This window comes from Salvelinus namaycush, chromosome 31 (genome assembly GCF_016432855.1).
Source record: "Salvelinus namaycush isolate Seneca chromosome 31, SaNama_1.0, whole genome shotgun sequence".
In the NCBI taxonomy this organism is placed as follows: Eukaryota; Metazoa; Chordata; class Actinopteri; order Salmoniformes; family Salmonidae; genus Salvelinus; species Salvelinus namaycush.
Genome location: NC_052337.1, coordinates 7,692,691 through 7,715,903, shown reverse-complemented (window position 1 = coordinate 7,715,903; position 23,213 = coordinate 7,692,691). Strand labels below are relative to the sequence as shown.

The 23,213-nt window shown below is 43.5% G+C and overlaps 1 protein-coding gene across 1 annotated transcript; it reads right to left on the bottom strand.

Moving 5' to 3' along the window:
• Nucleotides 1–2,533: 2,533 nt before the first annotated feature.
• On the bottom strand, nucleotides 2,534–23,182 carry LOC120026174. The gene is made up of 6 exons (XM_038970999.1): nucleotides 23,158–23,182; nucleotides 22,502–22,801; nucleotides 21,940–22,281; nucleotides 21,583–21,694; nucleotides 2,851–3,121; nucleotides 2,534–2,644 (listed from the first exon to the last, which is right to left on the bottom strand). Exons 1-6 carry the CDS (start codon nucleotides 23,180–23,182, stop codon nucleotides 2,534–2,536), a joined length of 1,161 nt encoding a protein of 386 aa, XP_038826927.1.
• Nucleotides 23,183–23,213: the final 31 nt, after the last annotated feature.

The window sequence follows — 23,213 nt, the reverse complement described above, 5'->3', positions numbered from 1 at the left end:
GGCCGTCATTGAAAATAAGAATTTGTTCTTAACTGACTTGCCTAGTTAAATAAAGGTCAAATAAAAATAAAATAGTCTAGTAAAGGCATAAATGTAGCTGATACTAGCCTCCTTCTGGCTTCAAAAGAAAAACAGGCCTTATTCCTAAAAGAAAATCCCAACTTCAGCTTCAATTTTTTTGTAAATTGTTGAATATGCAATTTAAAAGAGAGGTCGTCATCAATTAATATTCCAAGATATTTATATGAGGTTACAGTCTCAATCTCATTGCCCTGGCAGATAGTAGGTTCAGAGATCTATTTCTTGCTTTAGAAAACACCATTAGTTTAGTTTTGTCAGTATTGAGGATAAGCTTCAATTGACACAAGGTATGTTGCAAGTTGAAAGCAATGTGGTGGACAGTTCCAATGCATCAAGCAGTATGTCTTCCCAGTGGGCATATGACGTGATAAAGACGTCTTTTACTGGTAGAAATCAGGTCGGTACGTCATATAACCATATTACAACCAGATTAAGAAAACTTCTTCATGATGTCTTTTTGATGTCATGAAAAATATGTCTTATTTTGGTTGATATCTGGTTTTTGGTTGAAATCTGATTAAAGGACTGACCAGTTATCTAAATACTATTTAATTAATAGAAACCAATCTACAGTACATAAACATGTGCATAGTGTTTGTGGGCCATGCACCCATTGCATAATAGACACTAGAACCATTAGAATTATAACAATTGGAGTAATGTTCTTTTCCAGCAGGGTTTGCATGATTCAGCGTAGCACACTTGGCAAACAACAGTTGGCAGAGCACTCCAAAGCAGGTTAGGGTCTCGTGGCGTACTGTAACCAGTAGCGGGTTAGGGTCTCGTGGCATACTGTACCCAGTAGCGGGTTAGGGTCTCGTGGCGTATTGTAACCAGCAGCGGGTTAGAGTCTCGTGGCATACTGTACCCAGTAGCGGGTTAGGGTCTCGTGGCGTATTGTAACCAGCAGCGGGTTAGAGTCTCGTGGCATACTGTACCCAGTAGCGGGTTAGGGTCTCGTGGCGTATTGTAACCAGCAGCGGGTTAGAGTCTCGTGGCGTACTGTACCCAGTAGCGGGTTAGGGTCTCGTGGCATACTGTACCCAGTAGCGGGTTAGAGTCTCGTGGCATACTGTACCCAGCAGCGGGTTAGAGTCTCGTGGCATACTGTACCCAGTCAACACACTGGGCACGAGTCTATTTCGCTTGGCATAGACTCGGACTCGGGGGGAGGGGGGCTTCATCCGGGCCGAGCTCTTCCCTAATCCAGCAGTATCATATTACTCTTGGCTCCGGCTAATGGTACTTGTGCAGAGTCCACTTCAACTTATCCGGGACGATTAACTTTTTCAGGAATAGGGCCATTTGATGTTTTTATCCGGCATGTGATGAAATACCAATTCTAAAAAACAAAGAAATATATATTTCACCTCCAAGTCATCGAATTTTCTAGGTCATTAAAAGCTACAATTTGTGACCGTCTCTGCAGTACTATAGCTATCAGAGATGGTCCCTAATTTAGAGAATATCCAGTTCTAGAAATGCTTTTGGCAGTGTTGGCAGTGTTTTTTGTAGTTACAGTCCACCCAATTGAAAAGTGCACATTCACTTCCATAATGTTTGTTCTAGGCTACCAGCATGTACGATAAACATGCAAAATAATACAGGATACCCTTACAAAATTGCACTGCCTTTAAAATGCAGTAAAACTTCAGAATAATGAATTCATGTTTTTTTAAATTAACGATATCTGGATTGCTTGCTCTGTGTATTGGCTCTTAGTGGTAATGTTTTGTCTGTGTTAGCTAATTGCACTGTTTGTGCTGCACAGTTTCCTCTGGTCCACTGAATGCTGTTTTGATGTTCTATGACTAACTACATATGTTTTTTGTGAATTTAACAAATATCATGTAGGCCTATGTATTTCTTTCAATATCCTACCTATAATCCACCAGGATTTACAAAACCCTATTTTTATTGCATTTATTTCCATCAATAATTAGTCCAAAATTATTGCACCTGAAAATATGACTATTATGAACACACAAAACATGGATTGTTTGTGTAAGAAAGTAAGCTAGGCTAATTGTTGAAACTAATGGATATGAGGATTTTGTTGATTCGAGATCCTTGTATTTTGTATTTGAGAATACCATACATTTAGCCTGTAATGAAGCCGCTGTGAATCAAGAAGCAGGTGCAGGCGAAACGTTTAATAAAACAACCAAGTAACGAGACAACATAACAGAGGCGGAATACATGAACACAGGAATAATACCAACCGAGGAATGAACAAAGAGTGGGACCTATAAAGGGGAGGTAAGTCCAGGTGTGAATCATGATGAGTGCCAGGTGTGCGTAATGATGAATCCCAGGACCGGTGGTTAGTGTTCCGGCAACGTCGCCCGCCGGAGGGGAGGAGCAGGAGTCTAAGTGACTGACCCCCCTTCTGACGCGCGGCTCCTGCCGCAGGACGACGACCAGGGTGACGACCCTGAGGACGAGGAGCGGGTCAATCCGGGCGGCGAAGGTGGAAATCACGGATGATGTTGAGATCCAGAATGTTCTCCACCGCAACCCAGCGTCGTTCCTCTGAGCCATACTCCTCCCTGTCCACCAGATACTGGAGCCGAACCCCACGACACACGCCGGGAGTCCAGTAGAGCTCGGACAGCATACGCCGGACTGCCCTCGATGTCCAGGGGGTGGTGGTGGGATGTCGTGGGGGACAGCATCAGCTAGGGGACCAGGAACCACCGGCCTGAGAAAGGAGACATGAAACGAGGGTGAGATACGGTAGTGACGGGGCAATTGTAATCTATACGTCACCTCGTTGACCCTCCAGAGAACCTTGAACGGCCTCACAAACCAGGGGCTCAGTTTCTTGCAGGGCAGGTGGAGTGGGAGGTTCCTGGTAGAGAGCCAGACGCAATCCCCAGGGTGGAACACAGGGGTCTCACTGCGATGGCAGTCTGCCTGTTCCATTTGACGATGGACGGCGCGCTGGAGTCTCACGTGAGACTCCAACTTATGCGCGCCGGAACCACTCATCAACCGCAGGAGCCTCGGTCTGGCCCAGAGTCCACGGAGCCAGGGCCGGCTGAAAACCCAAGACACACACTGGAAGGGGGTCAACCCAGTGGACGAGTGACATAGCGAGTTCTGGGCGTACTCTGCCCATGGAAGGTGTCGTTGTTTGAGCACATACGGAAGAGGAGCTGACGGAGCGAGTGACATCCTGCTTTAAATCAAATCAAATGTATTTATAAAGCCCTTCTTACATCATCTGATACTTCAAAGTGCTGTACAGAAACCCAGCCTAAAACCCCAAACAGCAAGCAATGCAAGTGTAGGAGCACGGTGGCTAGGAAAAACTCCCTAGAAAGGCCAGAACCTAGGAAGAAACCTAGAGAGGAACCAGGCTATGAGGGGTGGCCAGTCCTCTTCTGGCTGTGCCGGGTGGAGATTATAACAGAACATGGCCAAGATGTTAAAATGTTCAAAGATGACCAGCAGGGTCAAAAAATAATCATCACAGTGGTTGTCGAGAATAGCTACACTGTTTGTATTTGGTCATGTTTCCGGTCGCCTTGCCCTGATTAAAAGCAGTGGTTCGCGCTTTCAGTTTTGCGTGAATGCTGCCATCAATCCACGGTTTCTGGTTGGGGAAGGTTTTAATAGTCACCGTGGGTACAACATCACTGATACACTTGCTAATAAACTCGCTCACCCAATCAGCGTATACATCAATGTTGTTGTCTGAGGCTATCCGGAACATATCCCAGTCCACTTGATCGAAGCAATCTTGAAGCCTGGAATCAGATGTTGGACCAGCGTTGAACAGACCTGAGCACGGGGAATTCCTGCTTTTGTTTCTGTCTATAGGCTGGGAGCAACAAAATGGAGTCGTGGTCAGATTTGCCGAAAGGAGGGCGAGGGGGGGCTTTGTATGCATTGCGGAATTTAGAGTAGCAATGATCCAGAATGCTGCCAGCCCGGGTCGCACATTTGATATGCTGATAAAATTTAGGGAGCCTTGTTTCCAGATTAGCTTTGTTAAAATCCCCAGCTACAATACATGCAGCTTCAGGATATGTGGTTTCCAGTTTACATAGAGTCCAATGAAGTTCTTTCAGGGCCGTCGAGGTGTCTGCTTGGGGGGGATATACACGGCTGTGATTATAATACAAGAGAATTCTCTTGGTAATTAACGCGGTCGGCATTTGATTGTAAGGAATTCTAGGTCAGGCTCCGGACTGGAGGCCTTCGTTGGAGGCTTCGTGCCATGACTCCTCACTGGAGGCTTCTTGCCATGGATCATCACTGGAGGCTTCTTGCCATGGATCATCACTGGAGGCTTTGTGCAATGGATCATCACTGGAGGCTTCGTGCTATGGATCATCACTGGAGGCTTCTTGCCTTGGATCATCACTGGAGGCTTCGTGCCATGGATCATCACTGGAGTGAGGAGACGTATGGGCAGTCTGGTACGTGGAGCTGCCATAGGGCTCACCAGGCTGGGGAGACATACACGAGGCTTGGTTCTTGGTGGACACTGGAAGTCTCGAGCGCAGAGCTGGCACAACCCATTCTGGCTGGGTGCCCACTTTCACCCAGCCATGCTGGGACGCTGTTACAGAGCACACCGGCCTGTGAATGCTCACTCGAGACACCGTGTGCATCATCCCATAACATGGTGCCTGACCAGTCACATGCTCCCCATGGTAAGCACGGGGAGTTGGCTCAGGTCTAAATTCTGACTCGCCAATCACCCCGTGTTCCCCCCCCAAAAAAATGTTGGGAGCTGCCTCTCGGGCTTCCGTGACCGGGTCTTGTCCTCTGCCATTCTCTCCTCCCCAGTCCAGCTCGTCCTCCAGGTTGGCGCACGCTGCTTGGTCTTCTTGTGGTGGGTAATTCTGTCACGCTCGCTATCCTCAAACTCCCTGTCATAAAACAACCAAGGCGCAGCGTGCATGTCGTTCCACATTTTTTAATCGGAGTGAAAAACTTAACCAACAAAACAAACAGGTAAACAGCAAAGAACGTGACGCAACCGAGGTGCACACAAACACACACGAAAAAATAATAATTACCCACACATTAGGTGGAAAAAAAGGCCGCCTAAGTATGATTCTCAATCAGAGACAACGATAGACAGCTGTCCCTGATTGAGAACCATACCCGGCCAAAACATAGAAATACAGAAACCTAGAAAACCAAACCTAGAATGCCCACCCCACATCACACCCTGACCTAACCAAATAGAGAAATAAAACGTCTCTCTAAGGTCAGGGCGTGACAACATCAATGATTACACATTGTAACCATGCAATAGATGAGAAACATGATTTAAGTATAGGCTGATTTGTATTTCATATATACAGAATAAAAAACAGTGCATCCTGCCAGCACGCCCACACGCGTGCTGAATGACACGTGAAAGAGAGCGAGGAACCAGATGGGAGTAACAATCTAGGCTATTTGCTCTGAGACCGGCATACTAATGTAATAAAACATGCAGGGAGCAGGTTTCGAACCCTCAACATTCTAGTCCGAAGTCCAGCACGCTATCGACTGTGCCCAAATGTATTAATTGGGGTTGGGGCCGACTGTGACTAAAAACACTTTATCAGTTGGAATCAATAACATATGGAAAGGGGGAAAAAGTATTATTATTAGTTTTCACAAGCAGGATGGGCTATTAGCTGAACAATAGACTATTCAACCTTTACTAAAGAATTGTTTAATAGATGTGAACCCCCCCAATTTGAGCTAGGTGTGAACCCTCCCTCCCCCCAACTTGCAACAAATCATTTGCATCTGTCTTTCCACATCTACCTACACATGTATCTACCCACGCACGGTTAATGTTCTGAAAAAAAAAAAGATATATATATATATACACAGTATATACCGTTGAAGTCTGAAGTTTACATATATTTAGGTTGAAGTCATTAAAACTAGTTTTTCAAACACTCCACAAATTTATTGTTAACAAACTAGTTTTGGCAAGTCGGTCAGGACATCTACTTTGTGCATGACACAAGTAATTTTACCAACAATTGTTTACAGAGAGATGATTTCACTGATAATTCACTGTATCACAATTCCAGTGGGTCAGAAGTTTACATACACTAAGTTGACTGTGCCTTTAAACAGCTTGGAAAATTCCAGAAAATGATGTCATGGCTTTAGAAGCTTATGATAGGCTAATTGACATAATGAGAGTCAATTGGAGGTGTACATACCTGTGGATGTATTTCAAGGCCTACCTTCAAACTCACTGCCTCTTTGCTTGACATCATGAGAAAATCAAAAGAAATCAGCCAAGACCTCCGAAAAAAATTGTAGACCTCCACAAGTCTGGTTCATCCTTTGGAGCAATTTCCAAACGCATTAAGGTACCACGTTCATCTGTACAAACAATAGTACACAAGTATAAACACTATGGGACCACACAGCCGTCATACCGCTCAGGAAGGAGACTCGTTCTGTCTCCTAGAGATGAACGTACGTTGGTGTGAAAAGTGCAAATCAATCCCAGAACAACAGTAAATGACCTTGTGAAGATGCTGGAGGAAACAGTTACAAAGTATCTATATCCACAGTAAAACGAGTCCTATATCGACATAACCTGAAAGGCCGCTCAGCAAGGAAGAAGCCACTGCTCCAAAACCCCCATAAAAAAAGTCAGACTACGGTTTTCAACTGCACATGAGGACAAAGATCGTACTTTTTGGAGAAATGTCCTCTGGTCTGATGTAACAAAAATAGAACTGTTTGGCCATAATGACCATCATTCTGTTTGGAGGAAAAAGGGGGAGGCTTGCAAGCCGAAGAACACCATCCCAACCGTGAAGCACAGTCGTGGCAGCATCATGTTGTGGGGGTGCTTTGCTGCAGGAGGGACTGGTGCACTTCACAAAATAGATGGCATCATGAGGGAGGAAAATTATGTGGATATATTGAAGCAAAATTTCAAGACATCAGTCAGGAAGTTAAAGCTTGGTCGCAAATGGGTCTTCCAAATGGACAATGACCCCAAGCATACTTCCAAAGTTGTGGCAAAATGGCTTAAGGACAACAAAGTCAAGGTATTGGAGTGGCCACCACAAAGCCCTGAACTCAATCCTATAGAAAATTTGTGAGCAGAACTGAAAAAGCATGTGCGAGCAAGGAGGCCTACAAACCTGACTCAGTTACACCAGCTCTGCCAGGAGGAATGGGCCAAAGTTCACCCAACTTATTGTGGGAAGCTTGTGGAAGGCTACCCGAAATGTTTGACCTAAGTTAAACAATTTAAAGGCATTGCTACCAAATACTAATTGAGTGTATGTGAACTTCTGACCCACTGGGAATGTGATGAATGAAATAAAAGCTGAAATAAATCATTCTCTCTACTATTATTCTGACATTTCACATTCTTAAAATAAAGTGGTGATCCTAACTGACCTAAGACAGGGAATTTTTACTAGGATTAAATGTCAGGAATTGTGAAAAACGGAGTTTAAATGTATTTGTCTTAAGTGTATGTAAACTTCAACTGTATATATATCTATAAAGGATACCTTTAATGTTTCACTATTTTTATGAAATTCACTAACTGCCTCCACTAATTGTCAGACATTTTGAGTGTACCCATGCTTAGGTTTGAGATTGGAAGGTTAAGACAATGGAGTCACAATAATGCAGAGGATCTACTGCTCTGAGTCAACCATGGGACCAGCTCAAGCATTGTAGCTACGCTGCTTAGGCAGAACGCAAGCGGTCTGAAGCAGATCATAAGGTTGGTGAAATAAAATTGCAATTTAAGCTAATGCCAGGAAAAAAACAAAAACCATCTAGCCAGCTAGTTAACATGTAGGTTGAAGATTACAAGGTCAAGACAACGGGGTTCTAATATCCCATAACTCTTTGCAATTCATGAGACCAGCTTTGCTAATTAGAAACTGCCCTCGTAGTCATTATATTTATATAGGCAGTAGGCTACACTCTTCTGGGAAGATCCCGCTAGAACCCTATATGGAAGATAACCATATTACAGAGATTTACACTAGAGCTTTCCCTTAACAGGCCTACAATCCCCGGCCTAAGGTGGACACTTTCTCCGCACCAAATAAAATAACGTTACTCCGCAGAGAATAACAATGTTTCAATTTGATGTGCGACATGAGAGATACGCACTTGTTATGCAAGTGTTGCTCACCAACAGATGGAGAAAACCTACATCAGTCAAGCAATTCATTTCAACAATAATCTTCATTTTAATTTGACTTCACAAACAACAAGAGGGCTTAATTGGAGTCTATTTCTCCGGAGCCTAGACCTATATAAAATAGCCTACCTCAGCCAGTTAAGTTATGATGCTTAACAGCCTAATAGAAGTAGGATATTTTTTATTGGGCCTACTTACAATTGCAACTGCTCAAAAATCTAGCATCTTACAAAAAAAAATTATTTAAAGAAAAAAAGTCTGCACATTTAAACTAAAACAATGTAACTAATAATTAAAAGCTCACATTTGTAAATCCCAAACTCTTAAAGTAATTGGAAAGGTAGATACAAATTATGTGTGACATTGTGGTTACAATGAAGAATGTAGACCATCATGCAAATGTTTCCTATTAGCAGGACAATGGACTTTTTACAGCCCGGCTACTGTTGTGAAAATCCTTCAATTTGCAATGTATTAGATGGTTAAGTACTCTGAAGTGTTACATTTCTAACTCAAAACAGCATTTATTCATCAACCAAATCAAATCAAATCAAAATGTATTTGTCACGTGCGCCGAATACAACAGGTGTAGGTAGACCTTACAGTGAAATGCTTACTTACAGGCTCTAACCAATAGTGCAAAAAAGGTATTAGGTGAACAATAGGTAAGTAAAGAAATAAGACAACAGTAAAAAGATAGGCTACATACAGTAGCGAGGCTATAAAAGTAGCGAGGCTACATACAGACACCGGTTAGTCAGGCTGATTGAGGTAGTATGTACATGTAAATATGGTTAAAGTGACTATGCATATATGATGAACAGAGAGTAGCAGTAGCGTAAAAGAGGGGTTGGCGGGTGGTGGGTGGGACACAATGCAGATAGCCTGGTTAGCCAATGTGCGGGAGCACTGGTTGGTCGGCCCAATTGAGGTAGTATGTACATGAATGTGTAGTTAAAGTGACTATGCATATATGATAAACAGAGAGTAGCAGCAACATAAAAAGAGGGGTTGGGGGGGGGCATAGTCCAGGTAGCCATTTGATTACCTGTTCAGGAGTCTTATGGCTTGGGGGTAAAAACTGTTGAGAAGCCTTTTTGTCCTAGACTTGGCACTCCTGTACTGCTTGCCATGCGGTAGTAGAGAGAACAGTCTATGACTGGGGTGGCTGGGGTCTTTCACAAATTTTAGGGCCTTCTTCTGACACCGCTTGCTGTAGAGGTCCTGGATGGCAGGCAGCTTAGCCCCAGTGATATACTGGGCCGTACGCACTACCCCCTGTAGTGCCTTGCAGTCAGAGAACGAGCAATTGCCGTTCCAGGCAGTGATGCATCCAGTCAGGATGCTCTCGATGTTACAGCTGTAGAACCTTTTGAGGATCTCAGGACCCATACCAAATCTTTTTAGTTTCCTGAGGGGGAATAGGCTTTGTCTTGCCCTCTTCACGACTGTCTTGGTGTGTTTGGACCATTCTAGTTTGTTGTTGATGTGGACACCAAGGAACTTGAAGCTCTCAACCTGCTCCACTACAGCCCCGTCTTTGAGAATGGGGGCGTGCTCGGTCCTCCTTTTCCTGTAGTCCACAATCATCTCTTTATTCTTGGTTATGTTGTGGGATGGGTTGTTCTTCTGGCACCACCCGGCCAGGTCTCGGACCTCATCCCTATAGGCTGTCTCGTTGTTGTCGGTGATCACTGTTGTGTCGTCTGCTAACTTAATGATGGTGTTGGAGTCGTGCCTGGCCATGTAGTCGTGGGTGAACAGGGAGTACAGGAGGGGACTGAGCATACACCCCTGGGGAGCTCCAGTGTTGAGGATCAGCGTGGCAGATGTGTTGCTACCTACCTTCACCACCTGGGGGGCGGCCCGTCAGGAAGTCCAGGATCCAGTTGCTGAGGGAGGTGTTTAGTCCCAGGATCCTTAGCTTAGTGATGAGCTTTGAGGGTACTATGGTGTTGAACGCTGAGCTGTAGTCAATGAATAGCATTCTCACATAAGTGTTCCTTTTGTCCAGGTGGGAAAGGGCAGTGTGGAGTGAAATAGAGATTGCATCATCTGTTGATCTGTTTGGGCGGTATGCAAATTGAAGTGGGTCTAGGGTTTCTGGGATAATGGTGTTGATGTGAGCCATTACCAGCTTTTCAAAGCACTTCATGGCTACGGACGTGAGTGCTACGGGTCTGTAGTCATTTAGGCAGGTTGCCTTAGTGTTCTTGGGCACAGGGACTATGGTGGTCTGCTTGAAACATGTTGGTATTACAGACTCAATCAGGGACATGTTGAAAATGACAGTAAAGACATCTGCCAGTTGGTCAGCACATGCCCGGAGCACACGTCCTGGTAATCCGTCTGGCCCCGCAGCCTTGTATGTTGACTTGTTTAAAGGTCTTACTCACGTCGGCTACAGAGAGCGTGATCACACAGTCGTCCGGACAGCTGATGCTCTCATGCCTCAGTGTTACTTGCCTCAAAGCGAGCATAGAAGTGATTTAGCTCGTGTCACTGGGCAGCTCGCGGCTGTGCTTCCCTTTGTAGTCTGTAATAGTTTGCAAGCCCCGCCACATAAGACGAGTGTCGGAGCCGGTGTAATATGATTCAATCTTAGCCCTGTATTGACGCTTTGCCTGTTTGATGGTTCGTCACAGGGCATAGGAGGATTTCTTGTAAGCTTCCGGGTTAGAGTCCCGCACCTTGAAAGCAGCAGCTCTATCCTTTAGCTCAGTGCGAATGTTGCCTGTAATCCATGGCTTCTGGTTGTGGTATGTACGTACAGTCACTGTGGGGACGACGTCCTCGATGCACTTATTGATAAAGCCAGTGACTGATGTGGTGTACTCCTCAATGCCATCAGAAGAATCATGGAACATGTTCCAGTCTGTGATAGCAAAACAGTCCTGTAGTTTAACATCTGCTTCATCTGACCACTTTTTAATAGACCGAGTCCCTGGTGCTTCCTGCTTTAATTTTTGCTTGTTAGCAGGAATCAGGAGGATAGAGTTGTGGTCGAATTTACCAAATGGAGGGCGAGGGAGAGCTTTGTACGCGTCTCTGTGTGTGGAGTACAGGTGACCTAGAACTTTTTTCCCTCTGGTTGCACATTTAACATGTTGATAGAAATTTGGTAGAACTGATTTAAGTTTCCCTGCATTAAAGTCTCCAGCCACTAGGAGCGCCGCCTCTGGGTGAGTGGTTTCCTGTTTGCTTATTTCCTTATACAGCTGACTGAGTGCGGTCTTAGTGCCAGCATCTGTCTGTGGTGGTAAATAAACAGCCACGAAAAGTATAGCTGAAAACTCTCTAGGCAAGTAGTGTGGCCTGCAATTTATCACAATATACTCTACTTCAGGCGAGCAAAATCTAGAGACTTCCTTAGATTTCGTGCACCAGCTGTTGTTTACAAATATGCACAGACCACTGTTCTATCTTGCCGGTGCAGCGTATATCCCGCTAGCTAAATATCCATGTCGTCATTCAGCCACGATTCTGTGAAACAAAGGATATTACAGTTTTTGATGATCGTACCTCATCTAATTTATTGTCCAATGATTGCACGTTGGCGAGTAGTATTGACGATAATGGCAGTTTTCCCACTCGCCTTCTCCGGGTCCTGACCAGGCATCCGGCTCTTTGTCCTCTGTACCTGTGTCACTTCCTCTTGCAAAAAACGGGGATGTCGGCCCTGTGGGGTGTATGGAGAATGTCTTGTGTGTCCTCCTTGTTGAAGAAAAAAATCTTTGTCTAATCCGAGGTGAGTGATCGCTGTCCTGATATCCAGAAGCTCTTTTTGCAGTAAGATACGGTTGCAGAAACATTATGTACAAAATAAGTTACAAATAACGCGAAAAAAAACACATAATAGCACAATTGGTTGGGCGCCCGTAAAACTGCTGCCATTTCTTCCGGCGCCATTTTATAGACATTAACATCTTTATGTAAAGCGTCTGTGTGTAGCTGGTGAGATGAGTCAGGCGCAGGACAGCAGATATGAGTAATGAAAACAATTTTACTCAAATATATTACAATACACGTCGTATAAATGCAAGGCCACAAATACGGACCGCAATACAATAAACAATTACTCACAAACAAACATGGGGGAACAGAGGGTTAAATAATGAACAAGTAATTGGGGGATTGAAACCAGGTGTGAAAGACAAAGACAAATCAAATGGAAAATGAAAAGTGGACCGCCGAACGCCGCCCAAACAAGAGAGAGGGACCGACTTCGGTGGAAGTCGTGACACTTTATGCTTTCGTTAATCTTCTTGATCGTCTTCCTTTTTTTCTGTAGCAATTTTGAGCAAATTGCTCAAGGGCAACGGTTGATTCCTCTGTGAAGATGACGTTATTGAATGTCTCGCCAGCTTTGATCCATGCCTGGGCCTGCAGGACACAAAGTTCTTTGTTTGTCAGACGAATCATTGGAATCATTGACTCACTCACGCATTGAAAAGGGCAAGGATCGAGATGGAGTCGCAATCCATGCAGGCACCCGTGAGCTCTGGAACTCCACCTCCGACAGGCAGAGTGAACATACAGTACGTGGCGGGTTCGTCAGGTCTTCGGTTCACCCTGACATTTCCATTCCTCTTCTGACAACAGAACTTGACCAACTGCTCACCAGGCACAGGAAGGGCTGCCCTGCCCATTATGATGTTCTGCTATTCCAAGGACGTGTAACCGAAGAGTGATACTACGAGTGGGCACAGAATATATAGCCTTCCCGCTGTGGACCATTTCGCGCTGCTCTGAAACAAGCATGGAGAAACGAAAATGTTCAAATATTCCATGATATTCTTAAAATTTGTGTTGACTGAATATAAGCAAGTGAGGTCTGCTAAATAATCAAGTTATGTTTCTCCAGAAATAAATAATTCTAAATAACAGACTGGCTTTATTTACAAATAAAGTATGTTAGTATGTTTAGAATTTGCTTTTTTTCCCGCTCACTCTAGCTTAAATGAAAACAAAATCTCCAAAATATTGTTACTTTTTAAACAAAGCAATTATTATTAATTAATTTAGAATTATATAAAAGCCTCTTAGATATTTTCATATTATAGATATTATTATATGTAGATATTAAATTAGAGTCCTCCAATCCTCTAAATGTAATTATTGGCGGAGAATCACGTCATTGAAATAAATACCATAGGCGAAATGAGTCTAACTAGTGTTGAGTAAGGAATTAGGCACTTTCCCATGTTTACTACAGTATGTATTGTAGACTGCACAGTACCCTAATAAACAAATAAACACATTTAGTTAATAAAATATTTATGAAAAAATACTCTTTCAAAATGCAGATGTTGATTTAGTTATGGATCCATAACGAAATACTATGGGAATAAATATCACTGATTGACATAAATATTGGAACAAAGTTGTCTAATGAAGGTAAATAATTTAGAATCCTTCAATCCTGTAGCCTACTCCCGACTGTCACGTTGTAAAGCGCCATATTTTTCTCTGAATAGAAACACAATAATATTAATCAAATTAATTAAGCCAAATTTCTTAATCAATCCCATATACTGTGTTATTACACAAAATGTTTTAAATTCTCTGGTAATGCCAATACGGAATACTATCAAATGCTTTTCAAAAATGCCCTCTGGTGGTCAAACTAGCAATAACTTGCAGTAACAGAAAAAATATCTGACAATTAAATGATGTGCCACAGAATGTTGCGGCAGCACACAAAGTGTGTCGCAGTATTACACAACTTTTAAAGGAGGAACCACTGTACAAATGACCGCTAACCTGTACCCCCGCACATTGACTCGGTACCGGTACCCCCTGTATATAGCCTCGTTATTGTTATGTTATTGTGTTACTTTTTATTATTTTTTACTTTATTTGGTAAATATTTTCTTAACTCTTCTTGAACTGCACTGTTGGTTAAGGGCTTGTAAGTAATAATTTCACGGGAAGGTCTACACTTGTTGTATTTGGCGCATGTGACAAATAAAGTTTGATTTGGATTACATTTCTCTAAAACAGGTTATAGACTACATATGCACCACCAAGTCAGAACAGTAGGCGAAATTAAGAGGGGTAAATAGACCAAATTATTAGGGTGAGGCACATGGGCTACTAACATCTTACTTCACAACATACACTTAGTATTACTTTCTTAGCTACGGTATACAGTAGATATCTCCCTGGCATATTGCATCATTTACGCAGCAGCATACAATACATTTTTGGACTCACCTTGTGCTGTGCTCACTTGAACCGGAAGGTGGCGCAGCAGTCCTTTGTGGGCAAATTTTGTCATCAAAGTCTGGCATTCTCTGAATTTATGATGCTTTCAAAACAACTGGGAACTCTGGGGGAAAAAACAAGGTCGAATCATGATGATGTGATTGATCTTCAGGTCGTCGCTCTAGAAAGAGGCCGGATTTACAATTCAAATCAAATTTTATTTGTCACATACACATGGTTAGCAGATGTTAATGCGAGTGTAGCGAAATGCTTGTGCTTCTAGTTCCGACAATGCAGTAATATCCAACGAGTAATATCCAACGAGTAATCTAACCTAACAATTTCACAACAATTACCTTATACACACAAGTGTAAAGGAATGAATAAAAAAATATATGAATGAGTGATGGTATAGAACGGCATAGGCAAGATGCAGTGGATGGTATAGAGTACAGTTTATACATATGAGATGAGTAATGTAGGGTATGTAAACATAAAGTGGCATAGTTTAAAGTGGCTAGTGATACATTACATCAAGATGGCAAGATGCAGTAGATGGCATAGAGTACAGTATATACATATGAGATGAGTAATGTAGGGTATGTAAACATATAAAAGTGGCATTGCTTAAAGTGGCTAGTGATACATTACATCAAGATGGCAAGATGCAGTAGATGGCATAGAGTACAGTATATACATATGAGATGAGTAATGTAGGGTATGTAAACATATAAAAGTGGCATTGCTTAAAGTGGCTAGTGATACATTACATCAAGATGGCAAGATGCAGTAGATGGTATAGAGTACAGTATATACATATGAGATGAGTAATGTAGGGTATGTAAACATTATATGAAGTGGCATTGTTTAAAGTGTCTAGTGATACATTTATTACATACATTTTTCCATTATTAAAGTGGCTGGAGTTAAGTCAGTATGTTGGCAGCAGCCACTCAATGTTAGTGATGGCTGTTTAACAGTCTGATGGCCTTGAGATCGAAACTGTTTTTCAGTCTCTCGGTCCCTGCTTTGATGCACCTATACTGACCTCGCCTTCTGGATGACAGCGGGGTGAACAGGCAGTGGCTCAGGTGGTTGTTGTCCTTCATGATATTTTTGGCCTTCCTGTGACATCGGGTGGTGTAGGTGTCCTGGAGGGCAGGTAGTTTGCCCCCGGTGATGCAATGTGCAGACCTCACTACCCTCTGGAGAGCCTTACGGTTATGCGCGAAGCAGTTGCCATACCAGGCGGTGATACAGCCCGACAGGATGCTCTCGATTGTGCATCTGTAAAAGTTTGTGAGTGTTTTTGGTGACAAGCCAAATTTCTTTCGCCTCCTGAGGTTGAAGAGGCGCTGCTGCGCCTTCTTCACCCCGCTGTCTGTGTGGTTGGACCATTTCAGTTTGTCCGTGATGTGTACGCCGAGGAGCTTAAAACTTTCTACCCTCTCCACTACTGTCCCGTCGATGTGGATAGGGGGGTGCTCCCTCAGCTGTTTCCTGAAGTCCACAATCATCTCCTTTGTTTTGTTGACGTTGAGTGTGAGGTTATTTTCCTGACACCACACTCCGAGGGCCCTCACCTCCTCCCTGTAGGCTGTCTCGTCGCACTGTAGTGTCGTCTGCAAACTTGATGATTTGAGTTGGAGGCGTGCATGGCCACACTGTCGTGGGTGAACAGGGAGTACAGGAGAGGGCTCAGAACGCACCCTTGTGGGGCCCCAGTGTTGAGGATCAGCGGGGTGGAGATGTTGTTACCTACCCTCACCACCTGGGGGCGGCCCGTCAGGAAGTCCAGGACCCAAGTCCAGCTTGATGACGAGTTTGGAGGGTACTATGGTGTTAAATGCTGAGCTGTAGTCGATGAACAGCATTCTCACATAGGTATTCCTCTTGTCCAGATGGGTTAGGGCAGTGTGCAGTGTGATGGCGATTGCGATTGCGTCGTCTGTGGACCTATTGGGGCGGTAAGCAAATTGGAGTGGGTCTTGGGTGTCAGGTAGGGTGGAGGTGATATGGTCCTTGACTAGTCTCTCAAAGTACTTCATGATGACGGAAGTGAGTACTACGGGGCGATAGTCATTTAGCTCAGTTACCTTACCTTTCTTGGGAAAGGGAACAATGGTGGCCCTCTTGAATCATGTGGGGACAGCAGACTGGGATAAGGATTGATTGAATATGTCCGTAAACACACCAGCCAGCTGGTCTGTGCATGCTCTGAGGACGCGGCTGGGGATGCCGTCTGGGCCTGCAGCCTTGCGAGGGTTGACACGTTTAAATGTTTTGCTCACGTCGGCTGAGTTCCGAGTTGGATGACCGTTCAAAACATATTTTCCCAGTCGGAGCTCATTTATTCCAGACTTCCCAGTTGTATTGAACTCACTGAACTCAAGTTTTAGCAGTTCAGAGTTAACAGTTGTTTTGAGCGCGGCAAAAATCATGCTTCATTGACAGCATGGCCAATGTTGAATGTTTATCATTTTAAACTTGGAAAAGAGCCCCTTAATCCCAGATTTGGGACCACACAGTCACTCCACTGAATAGCAGGCTAGTGATTGCTTTTCAATGCTTGCAGTTAGCCACTGTCACTGATTCCTTCCAAACCACTCATTGTTGAATTAGAGATTTACAACTTGTTGTTTATGTCCAATGGCCGATGAGCACCGATATGTTTTATCTATAAATTCTCTTTTATTATTTCTCTTCATATGACAAAGATTAAAAATGATTTCCCAGTGGATTGTCGACTTGATTCATGATGATTGCTACTAGCTAAGATGTTGACATGATCAGTACAATAAAAGCAACTGTACATAAAACGTGATTTTCTGTCCTTTTATCTGTAGCCAATGACCTTGAGCCTTCTCGGATTGGTACTTCTAATGTAAATTGTAGCCACCCAAGGGGCTACAATTTTTTAGCTCTACCCTTAGACTTGGCGGTGACATGGTGTCCCCATGAGTGACAGAACACTGAGCCAATCACGGCGCAAAGCTCCGTATTGTCTGTTGGCTTGCCCCACCACCACAGAAAGAGCTGAGCTAGGCTGAAACACCTGCATTTTGGAGCTGCCTTACTCAAGAAAACAAAAAAAGAGACCATGTGTCACACCCTGACCTTAGAGATCCTTTATTCTCTATTTTGGGTTAGGTCGGGGTGTGACTAGGGTGGGCATTCTAGTTTCTTTATTTCTAAGTTGGCCTGGTATGGTTCCCAATCAGAGGCAGCTGTCTATCGTTGTCTCTGATTGGGGATCATACTTAGGCAGCTTTTTCCCACCTGTTGGTTGTGGGATCTTGTTTTTGCATTGTTGCCTTTGAGCACGACAAAGCTGCACGTTCGTTTCTTTGCTCTTTATTGTTTTTGTGACGGTTCTCATAATAAAAGATGAGAACCCAGGAGGAGCAGGGATCCTGGGCCTGGGAGGAAAGCCAGGAGTGGAGGACATCCTGGACTTGGGACGAAATAATGGCAGGAGACAAAAGCCTGCCATGGAAGCAGGCGGAAGCAGCGAAGGAGGGAAAGCGACGACATCGGGGTTCGCGGCCACGACGTAGGCCCAAGAAGCAGCCTCAAAACATTTTGGGGGGGAGGCACACGGGGTGGTCGGCGACGCTGAGGGGTGAGTTAGAGACCATGGAGGAAGCGTTGGATAGATTGAGAGAGAGTGAATGGAGGGGTGAGATAGAGACCTTCGAGGAGTGGTTGGCGAAATGTGAAGAGAGTGAAGCGGAAGAGCTGTTGGTTTGGCTGGGGAGGCAAGATATTCGTCCTGAGAAGCGTGTCATCTGTCCGGTACCATCTGTGCCGGCTCCACACACCAGGTCTCCAGTGCGCCTCCACAGCCCAGTACGTCCTGTGCCAGCTCTCCGCACTCGCTTTGAGGAGTGTGTCATCGTTCCGGTACAATGTGTGCCGGTTCTACGGACCGTGTCTCCAGTGCGCCTCCACAGCCCGGTGCGTCCTGTGCCAGCTCCCCGCACTTGCCGTGCGAATGTTGTTGTTACGAATCCCTTTGGCCCGACAGTCTAGGGGGGATGGTAATGGGACCCGTAACATAACTCATGCAAATTATAGTAGTGACAAAGTAAGAGTGAGTACGAAATAACCACGACAACTAATATCTACCGTCAAACACTCAGGGTTTATTTACAAACACACGGTAATGGGGGGAGCAGGAAAAGGGGCTGAGCTGGACCCAAGGAAAGAAATAATAAGTATTCACAAACACCCCTAAGCTAGACTAGCCTACTTCACCAACAGCTAACTAACTAACCAAAAATACAGGGGGTGGTCCGCCCAGTTCTAACTAGTGTTTATATATAAAGTATTCCTACGGGTAATGTATGCCCATGGGCGACCTGTCTGGTTACCCCCTTTTCCCACCGTCAAACAAACACTCAAACACCATAACCAAAAACAATACTCACAGGTGGGGACAAAGTGATATGTAGTTGCAAACCAAACAAGAGATCTATAGACAGATGGCATTGACAGAGAGATTGAGCTCTAGAGAACACAACTGACAGGGTTTTTAACCAAGGGAAAGGAACTGTGATTGGGTAAGGGAAAAGGAGCAGGTGTCTTCTGATTAGCGACTAATTGATGACTGATTGGGGAATGATGATTGTCACCTGTGAGTAGGGGAGAAGGAGAGAAAAGAAACACACACAGGATACACACAGAATACTTGTATCCGTAACAGTTGTCATCTATCCAGGACACGTTGTGCCAGCTCTACGCTCCAGACCTCCAGTGCGCCTCCGCGGCCCAGTACGTCCTGTGCCGGTTCTACGCACTGTGTCTCCAGTTTGCCAAAAGGCACCTAAAGACTCTCAGACCAATAGAAACAAGATTATCTTGTCTGATTAAACCAAGATTGAACACTTTGGCCAGAATGTCAAGCGTCATTTCTGGAGAAAACCTGGTACTATCGATACGGTGAAGCATGGTGGTGGCAGCATCATGCTGTGGGGATGTTATTCAGTGGCAGGGACTGGTAGACTAGACAGGATTGAGGGAAAGATGAATGGAGTGAAGTATGGAGAGATCCTGTATGAAAACCTGCTCCAGAGCGCTCAGGACCTCAGACTGGGGTGAAGGTTCACCTTCTTTCAGGACAACAACCCTAAGCACACAGCCAAGACAGCGCTGAAGTGGCTTCGGGACAAGTCTCTGAATGTCCTTGAGTGGCCCAGCCAGAGCCTGGACATGAACCCGATTGAACATCTCTGCAGAGACCTGAAAATAGCTGTGCAGCAACGCTCCCCATCCAACCTGACAGAGCTTGAGAGGATCTGCAGAGAAGAATGGGAGAAACTTCCCAAATACAGGTGTGCCTAGCTTGTAGCGTCACACCCAAGAAGACTCGAGGCTGTAATCGCTGCCAAAGGTGATTCAACTAGGTAATGAGCATAGGGTCTGAATACTTATGTAAATGTGATATTTCATGTTTTTTTTATTTTATACATTTTATAAACATTTCTAAAAAACAGTTTTTGCTTTGTCATTATAGAGGTTTTTATGGGGGGGGGGGACGATTTAATATAAGGCTGTAACATAACAAAATGTGGGAAAAGTCAAGGGGTCTGAATACTTTTCGAAGCTCAAATCAAGGACAAAGGAAGAACGGTCTGAAGAAACATTAACAATCCTCCTGAATAGAGTTTTGGACCAGAGTTGTAAACTCACTGAGGGGCACTAGAATGTCTAGGTGAAGCATACTTTACAGACTATTCCATGCCTCTGGTGCACAATGGGAAAAGGCAGTCTTGCCTAACTGGGTGATGGCCCTGTGGACTTTGAGTAGCAACCACCTAGTGTCTAGTGTCGTGTCTAGTCGGAGCTTGGAAATAGGGCTATAGTTATCTACATCTGAAGGGTCATACAGTATGCTGATTTCCACATTTTGGGTATTGAACAGTTAACCTTTTTTAAATAAATGTTTTTAATTTATGCTTAATCATTAACAGTTGAAGCGTATATGGTGTTTGCAAGCACACAACTCAGAAACAATGTATTTGGGCAGAGACACAACTTTCTAACAATATCCTGATAGATTTGATAGTTTATTAACAAGGTATGCATTTTTAACATATGAAGCATACAGAATAGTACAGTAAGACTATGATTCAGTAATTAAGATCAACTATGAAACAAAGTAAATCTGCCCCTTGGTCTCTGGTCTCTGGAAAACAGACCTATCTGTTTTCTACTCATCTTTAGTTTCACCACGGATTCAGTTTACCCTGAACTTCACAACAGCAATGATGGTGAACAGGAGGAAAAGCACAGCATTACCAATTTGTGGCAGGTAGAAAAATGTTGTTTTCCATCTGTAAAAGAATTAAAAGATTTAGAACAAGTTCCTCTGTAAATTGCTGCAATAAAACCTTTTTTTAAGGGGAATTGTAAAGAGAAGATTTACCTTTTCTAAAGGCAGTGTATATTTAGGCAATAAGGCCCGAGGAGGTGTGGCATATGGCCAATATACCACAGCTAAGGACTGTTGTTAGGACACAGCCCTTAGCCATGGTATATTAACCATATACCACAAACCCCTGAGGTGCCTTATTGCTATTATAAACTGGTTACCAATGTAATCAGAGCAGTAAAAATACATGTTTTGTCATACCAGTGGTATGCGGTCTGCTATACCACAGCTGTCAATAAATCAGCATTCAAGGCTCAAACCACCCAGTGTATATTTAACAGTAGGACACCAGCTATCACCACCACCAACATGCCCAGAGGAATCAGTAGGACTTTTAGATCTATGGAACTGACAGTGAAAGTCTGTATATTGTAAAATGCATTCTATGAAAACATCACAGATATATTTATTTGTTTGTGCTGCTATGACGAAATGGAAACATTTGTTCAGCTCTTAACACCTTTTATGTGTGAAACTTGACAATAGAATAGAATGCTGCTACTTCTGCAAACTCCAGAGATATGAGGAAGTGGTAAATGTCTATAACAGTGTCTTGGCCTGTACTCAGTGTGAAAACATTTCAGGAGGGTGTTTTTGTGGCCTAAACTCTAGTGTGAACAACAGAAAATGTTATCTTTCTTCATATTTCTATTATCATCCATTTGGAAGAGTAAGTGTGAAATACAGCTGTATGAGTGATAATTACCTCATGGTGTCCTTCTCCTTGCCCCCCTCAGGACCTTGGACTGTGTTATCAGTCTGAACAGGCTCAAATGTTGAAGAGAAAGAGGATTGTTCAGTGGTTGGAGCTTTAGTTGCTGTGAGGTAAAAACAACACTGATATTATGACTGGTGACTTCTTGTTCAGTTGATTTAATTTACCCAATATGTACATTTTAACTTAGTATTAGCACTGTTGAGTTCAAACAAATGGTAGGACCACTAAATATTCCCAAAAGCTTTTAATCAGGTTACAATCAATTTATTTTAGATGATCAGCCAGCAATACTGGATAAACCAGGTTAATACTTCATTCTACAGAATCTGATTGCTCTCTACTCACTGGTGATAGTGGTGGTAATTTGTGTGGTGGTTTGTCGTCTGACAGTGATGTGAACAGGCATCATAAGGTCTCCCACTCCACACCTGTACAAGCCAGTGTTCTCCATCTTCAGTCCACTCATAGTCACCATTAAGACGTTTCCTCTGGTGGCATCAGTGGTCTGCTGTAGGGTCACTGATTTTCCCTCTGTAGTCCCAGAATTCCTCTCCACACAGGAGCCACTGCCACCAATCCTGCACCACCACGTCCTATGTCCAGTGTTCCTATAGTAACAATTTATAATGACCCTCCCTCCTTCAACTCCAGTCACCTCCTGTTGGTCCACATAGAGTTCTGGAGTACCTGAACACAGAGGTACAGACACCATAGAAGGTCCTGAGTGATCAAGTGTTTTTTTGTAACAACTGACCACAAATATAATAATGATGATATGATGTATAGAGAACAGAAAGTAGACATATACCAACATTCCTCATGTCAACTTGAACAATAATAGTGACATCAGTAAATGAAACCAGAACACCAGTCATGTAATCATATGGAAGAGTTGCAGGGATCTTACCTGCAGTGACAGATAGTTGGAACTGTTCTGTCCAGACATCTGATCCACCATTGATCTCCACAGCACACCAGTAACGTCCAGAGTCCTCTGGCTCCAGATCAGTCATGGTCACAGTGAAGGTTTGCTGGTTGATGTCATGAGAGATTGAGAACTTATTTATGCTCTTAGTATGTACATCAGGGGAGCATCTTTTCAAATAATCTACTTTACACAAGAATTTCACATGTGTTTTGTATTTCAGATCAAACCGACATGGGATGGTGGTGGAGCCTCCTGTCTTCACAGACACACGATAAGCACCTGTAGACACAACAACAGAAAACACCTTAGATTGGAATTCAAGCAAATTCTCACAGCATGAAAATTACATTTAATCTGGACTATAACACATATAATACAGGAAGTTTTATTGATAAGACAAGCTACTGCTCCTGTCTTCAGAGTTTCAGCATGTGTCCAGTCCCAGTACCTGACCTCAACTTCAGCACTTCATAGAAACATGTTATGTTTTTTGTTGCTGTTATTGATCTATCCAAAAAAACTTTGTTTGTGCAGATTTTTCCCATTACTTTTACATTCTAGACATATCTTATATACATGGCACTTTTGTTACACAGTAGTTACACAACAACATATAGTTATTAGATATACATTACATCTGGATACATAGTACTTAACCATATCCAGTATACATTAAGATGGTGCAGGAGAG